A 10,000-nucleotide genomic window follows, 5' to 3' on the forward strand; every position below is an offset into this window, starting at 1 on the left:
CTAGAAATGATCATTGCATCTTGATTTAGCATTACAAAATATTTTGAACGTAAAATCTTTGCCATAACACTCTCAGCATTCCACTGGTTTTAGGGTAAAGTTAACAAAAGCCCTTTGGAACCTGGCAGAGGAACATCACGGCACCTCCGCAGAATTTGGATACAGGCATCTTGCGAAAAGAGTAGCACAGTCGTAAAGAAAGCTTAAAGTGGTATCTTTAGATAATATACAAAAATAAAATAAAATTCAACAGCACCATACTGATGGGCAACACTTACTATTCTGTTTTTGGAGTCAGTTTTTTTTATTAATTTTAAAAGCCAACAATCCCATAACTTTAACGTCTATGATTAAGGAAGTTTTCAGAAAGCCAGATAAAAAAGATTTATACAAGCTAAACCAAACATTAAAAATTTTCCTTGTCACTTACAAAAGTAAGAAGAGTAGGTTTATTTCCATCAACGCTTCCAGAAAAACTTTATGACTGGAGGCAGTAAGATTAATTTGAAAAAATGGTTGGCTCCTAGGATTTTATAAAAAAAAGGCTCACTAAAGCACTTTCTTCGCATTAAGGAGTGCTGGAAGGGCTTCTTCACCTGCTTTGTAGTTATCCCTATACGTATTCTTTCAATACTTCGTTGTTGGGAATTACCCATTTCCATAAAACGTTCACGAAAATTACTAGTCATTAGAATAAATCTGTATTTTATGAACGCTTGTTTATCTTGGGTTTTTATTTTTCTGTATTCTCTTATCTAAATACTTTGTTTCGGTTGGTAGCTGATGTTATGACCTTACTCTAACAAATAAATGAATGAAAATACGCTTACTTGAACTCTATAAATGTGTGGTTATACCAAGAACCCAGAATCTATCCTGGGCTCAAGTGTTCTGGGGAAGTGAGGTTGGTGGCTGAGATAATGACCAATAATTGGAGGACTTTATAGGAAACATTTCCCTAAAATCCACTCTGGGAGAACAGACCACAAATAAGTTAACAAAAAGGGGTAAACAAAAAGCGATCAGATCACTTTCTCACACCAATAATTATACCTTTATGTACATATTCATGTCATGAGAAAGACAGATACACGCATAGACATACACGTACGAGTACTGATAAACAAAATAGTAGATGAAAACTATAAAGACACTATTTCCGCTAATAGTACACTAATCTACTGATATTTATGTATGCCTTTTACCAGCATATATCGTAAACCCTAATCAGTTGTTATAATTATTACCGCAGGAAGGAAGCTGGTAAAATGTCTATCACACAGAACCATAAAAAAGATAAAATTATTTTAAAAGAAGATATTACTTTGTCGTGAGTCAAAGCATTCTATATATATCACGTTCGAGAAATTTCAAACAAAAAAGACTGGTGATATATGAGCGTAGATTAGAATCTGGTAGACTACGTTCAGCTGCGTTAGTAATAATAATAATGATGATAATAACGACTTACTCAAGAAATAATAATAATAATAATAATAATAATAATAATAATAATAATAATAATAATAATAATAATAATAATAATAATAATAAGGCGCAACCAAGCATCAGACTTGTAACCGGGAAATGTCTGCGTTGTGCCATAACCCTGAAGAAGGTCATGGCTGTTGTTTTCAAGAGGTCATGTTCAGTCGTCCGGATGGCCCGACTTCGAAGAAATCTGCATCCGTTAATAATCGTTTGAGTGAAGTCGTTCCATCACTAACACTGAGCCTTCACAGGAATATTAAAATCGCCTTAAGTTGAGGTGTCGTCATGATAAATTCTGGAATTAATTGGCACTTCTACTTATAAAAATTCAACTTAAAATGTCGGAAGTGGAAATTCTGTTACTCATCAAGATTTAATGAGAGCTTTAATCAAGCTCCTTTGGACGCGCTCTAGAAGAAGAGTTGAATAAAACTCGTATTCTTTGCTTGACTCCAGAAACGTACCATGATGGCCATAATTGACGAGGTTTGTCCTTTTAGTTTTCTATTAAAGAAAGCTATTGTGACGGCTTTGGCTGTCCGTCCGCACTTTTTCTGTCCGCATTTGTCTGTCGGCCCTCGGCGCTTAAAAACTACTGAGGCTAGAGGGCTGCAAATTGGTATGTTGATCATCCATCCTCCAACCATCAAACATACCAAATTGCAGCACTCTAACCTTAGTAGTTTTTATTTTATTTAAGGTTAAATTTACCCATAATCGTAATTCTGGCACTGCTATAGGTACCAGCAACACAGGCCACCACCGGACCGTGGCTGAGTTTTATGGGCCGCAGCTAAGAGTTTCATGGGCCGTGGCTGAAAGTTTCATACAACATTATACGCTGTACAGAAAACTCGACAGCGCCGAAGCATTTTTACTTGTTATTATTAGCGCTGAAAGTCTTGCGACGCTGGCTCTTGGTCGCCTATTTTTTCATTCGAAAGCAAAAATTAACAGTAGGCAAATGTAACGTCTTAAGCAATGCTTCTTAATCAAACACAAATAACGTAGTTACAGAAAACATAGATTTTAGATATCATAAACCTTGTGAATAATAAGAAATCTATTTTCGAAACAACCTTTGAGACATTATTTTCTAGAGTGCCTTTCATGTCATTCAAGGTAATTATTGAAAATTGCAGCGGTAAGTAAAAGCGGACAGAGCATCAGTCACTCGGAGCGTTGCGCTCAGCTTCGCTTTGGGGTTCACTCTCTTCTCTGGTTAAAACATCAACGACCGACCGATCGTCGCTGTGGGCTCCCTTTCAGTATCTTCACTAAACAAACCGCTCAAATTCTCATACGGCACAAAACATGGGGGAAAGCAAATAAAAAAAAATGTCAATCAAAAAAGCAAAGAGAAAACATTTGTGCAACGTACCTGAGAAAAGAAATGTGCATCGTATTCATAAATGTGATTCTGAAATTAGTAAATGAACTAAATATGGTCTTCAATAGGAGTTCTTGTCACCCTGCGCTTAGGAAATACAGTACTACGACTGTATACGATTCTTCAGTTCTGGGATAGTTATTCAGATTAAGAACAACCACAGTATTCCTGGTTAAAGATAAAAGCATTGTATATACTTATGTCAATGAAGGTACGATTTTTTTTTTTAACTGTTAAACAATCTTCACCAAATCCAGCCACAGCTGCGCAACTCAAGCGAAAGAGCCTTTACATAATTATCTTTGGTTTCTCTCTCTCTCTCTCTCTCTCTCTCTCTCTCTTCTTGTGTTTTATCCAGCTTTCTAGAAATGCATGACAACATTCGTGCAAGGTTGTCAAGATAGATAGCATTATTAATTTGTGGATATAAATAATAAAACTTTAAAAATACAAAAAATCAGAAGTCTTGAAGATGTCATGGAGATGAAAGAACAATACATCCTTCAATAATTCACTATGGCTGGTTTTGAAAACTATTTATTTTGTTATTTACCTGAGAAACAACTTTTAAGATTATGTCAAGTCTATCGGGCACTCGTTTATGTACCATTGACTTCGTGGAAACCGCAATAAATACCGTTAATAGTTTTATATGTCGTTTACATCATAAATCTAAACACAAAATGATACATAAAAAATTCTTTCACTAGGTTATTTGAAAGATCATTTCAAGAATGGAATACTGATAACGATAAGTTAAAGGATACAGCAAAAATTTGCGAATGAAACCAGGAGCTTTAGTGATGACATATTAAAGCTTTCTTCTAGACAACTTAGTTATTTTGAGTCTGCATGTATGTATGTATATATATATATATATATATATATATATATATATATATATATATATATATATATATATATATATATATATATATATATATATACATATATATACATATACATATATATATATATATATATATATATATATATATATATATATACGTCTATAGTTCGGCGTCTCTAAACCGGCGGGACTTTTGAGAATTAATGCAAACGAAAAATCCTGGCAATGTTTTTATCCAGGTATTTGTTTTGTCCAGCTTTCAAAACAGTGAAGTTCGAGGGTACATTAATTCCACCTTCATATTATGCCTCCAGTTTCTTCGTAATAACAAACCATTCATTACTCCGTATCTCCCGAATGGATTTCTATAATCTTAAAGTTGAAAAATAACACTCCATCCGTGTGATGTTAAATCTTACTGTTTTCACTCTCAACATTCACTCATACTTCATACAGTCCAGGACGTACCTAATAAATCTTGCAAATGCTGTCGGTAGTTACCAAAATGAAAAATAATACCTTCGAAAAACAAACGGGTGACGAGACTCAGTCGTTGTTAGCACTGTGCGTGAGCTTCCCACAAACTGACCCTTGACAGCCATGGCGCATGCGCCCACGCACTTGCTGCCTTCCGCCAGTTGGTTGGCTCTACGTACCCATGTGCCTTTATCCTAACAGCTATTGGTTGACATGGACGTGACGTTACAGTCTAGATACCGGATTGGCCGCGGGCTGCGTTGCGTCAGTGCTCCGGGGTGACTTGCGATGTCCGATTGGCTGGCATCCTCGTGACGTAAGAGAGAATCCTTCGTCTCAAAAAGACTTGCGGGTGTTTACTTCAAGTCAGTCACGTTCGCACCTGTTGACGAGGTAACACGCAGGTAAACTTGGCGTCGGCGGTCGCACCACGTGCCGTTACCACCGTGCGCCTCGACATAATCCAGATATCGCTAAAGTACCGCAGTGCGAAAGTTTTTTTTGCCTAACACTATGTTACCAGGACTTTGTAATAGTGAGGAAAGGTCTAAAGCCACCGGACAGTATGTGTTTGGTTCAATGCTGGTCAATGGAAAATCTTCGACACCATATTCTGATGCCACGCAGGTGAGGAAAACAACCTTGGACGCCCATCTCATTCTAGCTCCTTTTTACTATATATCTTCCAGGATATTTTGACAATATTTACTTTGCAGCAGTCCCAATTCTTTAATGTGATTTTTTCATTGCTTATTCTGATTTAATGTGTAAATACCTGCTTCAAAAAAGAAGAGCGACTTCGCTCGGCTACTTTGGACGTCTCAAACCGATTTCTCATAATATGAGTCACGCTCAAATTCACAGCGAGTTATACAAATAATTTTTGTCTTCCACTCTAATCTGAAAGTTAAGTAGAGTTTGGTGGCAATTTCGAACCTGTTTTGCAATTCCTAGAAAGAACGCTCCTTCATCGTTAACGTCTTTCCACGTTTCGAGTTTTGAATCTTATTTAAAGTAAAATTCAAAGTCAACATCTGGGATGGAAAACGTCCGAATTTCATTGCTACGTGAACGATTTTAGCCCATCGCCGACCTTCGCACATTTTGCGGTTAATGAAAATTAGTGAAATTAAATCAATATTTCTCGATGCAATTAGTGATTGTCAACATAAGAATTTCCCATATTCCAATATTCCAAAGCTCATGTGTGTGAAATTTAAATCAGGCTTGGCGTTGCTTTAACTCTAGGTAGATCGAGTGAGTTTAGTTGTTTGCTTGCAACAACAACACCTTTGGCAGGAGTTCAAAGCCAAGTAAAACTAAAGCCTTGCATTATTATGTGACAATAGCTGTTATAATTTCTGGTTATTCTCATTGCCACTGTTATTTAAAATAATGTCTGAGCATCTTCTTTGCATTGTTATCATTAACATTATTAATACTCACTGGATACATAATCAACTGTGAGGTAAGAATAAATAAGATGAATAATGTAAGCGAGCAAATTAATACGTATACACACATGCCGTAGGCAAAAGTGAGATAAGTTGTAATTTCTGATATTGCTTAGGTACAGTACTGTAGAATAAATAGGTGTTAGACATTATTATGCTCTTCAAGATAATGAGTCCTGGCCTCCGCAAGCTTTAGATAGTTACCTCCATATTTGTAATCAAGCAATGTCAGCATGAGTAGCCTACCTTGTTTGACCCAAATTATGTTCATAGCTATGAAATGTGCTGTGACGCCAGCGCCATGAACAAATCCTACTACAGGCAACGACCAAATGTGACATCTGATGCCATGAATGATTACCATTATCTTGTAATTAACCAGGATTTATAGCAACTGACGCCAAGTAGCGTAACCCTACGGCAAAATTTCGGAATCCTAATCGATTCACAGAGGGATCATCAATCGTCACGTTTTGGCACACCGTCATTCCTCTCAAAATTTTATCTCATGGAACCGTACAAAGTAGGAAGTCTTCGAAACATAATTTTTTCTTTTTTTTTACGCACGGAGGGTAGAAAGAAAAGGCATTCGCTATCAAAGAAATGACGAAAAAAAAAAAAATCTACATGACCAAAATTCGCTCACCGAGTCTTTATGAACGCTGTCACGGAGGTAAATTTATGAAAGTATATTTCAGTATCTAAACAGTAAAAGTTAGTTTCGTTGCAAGTATGCCTTCTTCTCCTCTAGAACGAACTGCCAGGGAAAACCAATCATACTGCGGAATTAAAACTAATCCCCGTCAGTCACCGAAGAAGGGCGAGGGAAAGTGAGTATATCTTCCTTTTACCAAACCGGTGAAAGACAGTCTGGTATAACTAGCTAGCTGAGAGAGAGGAGAGAGAGAGAGAGAGAGAGAGAGCGAGAGAGAGACTCCTTTCAGACAGATGTATCATAGCACGCGCGAGGCGCCTTACCACGTGTCGCTCGTCTGGCAAGGAGTAATATGAGTGGCAGTGTGTTTACCTCGGCAGGCGCAGGGGCGTTCACCAGAACACAAGGAAAACATTGAGAGGAAAACAGACGGAGAGAAAGAGAGACTTGATCGCGCGTAGTAGGTTGGTGGTGCTCAGACACTAACTCATGTTTTCTTCTCGTTTTCATGGTGCCTAACACTTCTGCTTTTTATGGTCCTAACACTGACACCGAATGGCATTTTCATTCTTTGCTTCTCTTATGTATATTCTTTCATATTTACAGCTTTAGCAAAGCAAAGCTAGATATCCACAAATAGTTCGTTGTTTTTCAATGATATTGAAAAGGGTGAAAAAGTAGTTGTAGCAACATTAATGGTATGTGGAGCAATGAGTGCGGAACAAATAAAAAAACTCATTTATTTGCTTGGTAAACTTTCACAAAGAATAACGACCATGATATGAGAATTATAATGAAAGTAGAGCGTATATTGTATATTCTTACGTCTTCCACTAGTGATATATTTATTTATTTTAGTATCCGTACTCTCTTTCTTCTCATTTCCTTCCCCCGCTCTTTTTATTTGAATAGGCTGGAAATGCCACATTAGAAAGAACTGCTAAACGGCTGAGGAAGATCACATTTCACGTCCTCAGCTGGGAATCATTAAGAAGCGCGGCCGCCACAAGGAAAGACATTTTATGCGTGAAGGCTCTGCCTTTGATGCTTCTCTTTTATGTGATAAATTAGAGATGTTAATGATCCTAATCATATGGAAGTTATTTCTGGTAATATGTTATTATTCGATGCCCTCTGGTACAAGAATTTGTCTTGTACAACAGATTGTAAGGCAACCGTCATTACCAAGGGAAAAGAGCTTGAACGAAAATAATTATTTTTGTAAGTAACGCGAGCCGAGTCCAGCAAACTGCCTCTACTGGTGACGACTCTGCTAGAAAAGAAAAAAAAGTGGAAAAGGTGCAACGTGCGTTTGAGAATAATGACATCTAAAGAAAATTTGGCCTAAAAATTGACTTTTCAAGAAAACTAATCATGTACCGGTAGTTTACTCTCGATAGGCTAACAGACCGTAAATTAATTTAATGTCTTTTTATGTATATTCTGTTTCAAAGTAATCGATATTTGAAACTTGAGATTCGATATTGCATAGTTTTGCATATAAAGTGCTATAATCCCTTTGAAATGACATCGCAATAGAAAACGATGATATGAAAACTCACAATGCACACTCTCCGTCTTCAATCTGAGTATTGCTCCTCCACGAGCTGTCTTACTTAAGGCTCTCCTGACATCGCACAGAACGACAAAGAAATTTTCATTGATGTCTAGTCTCGTTTTACTTTGGTTGCGTATAACATTCAAAGTGTCTTAATTGTTATTTATTGTTTCAAGGGCTTTTGAGGATGACTGATAAAATTAATGAATGCAATTAAATAAATGTACTAGCCCTTACTGGCATCTCATACTCCTTGTTGACAGATGATTTTCATCATGAAGTCAGGTCAGGGCTAGTTATCACAGCGAATGCTGTACACAAATTTGCAACTTATAAAGAAATTCTTTGCTGGAACTTTCACTGCACATAAAACACACAGGTCTTGAAACACATGAACTAAATATGAATTTTAAATATGATCTATAAGAATCCACCTTCTGCTAATTGTGCCGCCTCTTAGAATGATCTTCTTTTAGTCCGTAGATATCATCTGCACGCAATTTCTAAGTAGAAGCAGATCTTCCACAACTGGTATAAAAGCAGTTCTCGTGCTTTACGCTGCAATGTATGATATATGGCGATCAATTTCCTATGTAAAGATTTTATGTTTATGAATCAATCATTAAGTTGATGACAGTTATAGTAACAACAATGTCAACAGGAATGGCAACAGTAATAATAAAAACCAATTTTAATTTCTTCAGAAGTTCTTATAACTCCAGTTATTCCACGTGCCTATTTGTTTTGGGAGTATTCACTCTATGGCAAATGGGACGAGGGTGTCGGCAGTTATCGCTTGAATTTCTGTTTTCTATCCATAATATATTTATAATGATTAAATTGCTCGACGAATGGAAATCTCCTGACCGAAATGTACTAGAACTCAACTTGGGGCATTACAAAAATGAAAGCAGTCCATGAAATGTTTTCATTTGGATGAAGTACCCAAAAATTGTATCAATTTTGCGTTTGTGCCCGTGGGTAGGACAGTGCTGCATTCGGTTTTCATTGCCGCTTTGTGGTCTTCCTTTGCTGACAGATTCTCTCATCTCATCGAAACTGACAGTTATTCGAAGCCAAACCTAGAAATGAATAAATAATGCATGAACCAAAACTGTGTAACTGTAGAGTCTGGAGTTATAGTAATGGTAACAAAATTACTACAAATATTACAAAATAATTAGCTATGCTTTATTATCTAGATATATTTATATAATGGTATTCTCATCATTATTGTTGTTATTCTGACACGCAAGATAACTTGATATACCAGGATTTAAGAATGCGATAAGAGAATTGATGCTCGAATCAAAATTTACCGTTCTTTGTTTAAATTTGTACTTCGTAAGTATGAAGATAGTTGGCAACACTTCACTTAGTAAATCTTCTTGGTAATAAATATTTCCATTTTCTTTATTCTATAGCATTCCTATAATTTTAATTTTTACAATAAGAAAACTGCAGTCTTGCTATTTTTTTATTGCAAACGAGTTATTCACTATATATATATATATATATATATATATATATATATATATATATATATATATATATATATATATATATATATATATATAGCGAAGTTGAAGGCGGTTGCTATAAAACCCAATAGACAGCGGCAAGCACGGGGTGACGATTCCTCATTCCTTTCAAAGTGCTTTATTCAGATGACGTTTCAAGACTTGTCAGTCCCATTTTCAAAGCTATGAAATAAAAGAACAAACATTAAAAATAGACTCAAGTTAAAAACGGAAAAGTTTTAACATTAAACTACAAAAATGAAGTACGATAGAAAGGAACAAAGTTTACCAAAGAGCGCTGAAAGCAAAGACCGAGTGACAATCTGGGTCCGGTTCGGCTTCAACGGAAGCCCAAGAGAGGCATAAAGGCGTTGACGTTGGAGAACAAGCTGCTCAATGAAAGTGATTCCATTATTGCTAGTTGGTGGTCATTCGGAGCTCTGCCTATAATTTTAAAATCTTTGTAGTTGGTGTCATATTTGCATTTCTTTGCGTGACCCCGCAATACAAGATCACACAAAGAAATGCAAATATGATACAACTACAAAGATTTTAAAATTATAGGCAGAGCTCCGAATGACCACCAACTAGCAATAGTGGAATCA

General features: G+C 36.3%; 1 protein-coding gene across 1 annotated transcript in view; it reads left to right on the forward strand.

Moving 5' to 3' along the window:
• The first annotated feature begins 4,596 nt into the window (after positions 1–4,596).
• Positions 4,597–10,000, forward strand: part of LOC136850268 (uncharacterized) — an 8,551-nt gene continuing 3,147 nt past the window's right edge. Inside the window, exon 1 of the mRNA XM_067123946.1 lies at positions 4,597–4,835. Within this exon, the coding sequence (XP_066980047.1) occupies positions 4,722–4,835 (114 nt within the window). The 5' untranslated portion in view covers positions 4,597–4,721. The remainder of the gene's footprint in view (positions 4,836–10,000) is intronic.

This window comes from Macrobrachium rosenbergii, chromosome 21, assembly GCF_040412425.1.
Source record: "Macrobrachium rosenbergii isolate ZJJX-2024 chromosome 21, ASM4041242v1, whole genome shotgun sequence".
In the NCBI taxonomy this organism is placed as follows: Eukaryota; Metazoa; Arthropoda; class Malacostraca; order Decapoda; family Palaemonidae; genus Macrobrachium; species Macrobrachium rosenbergii.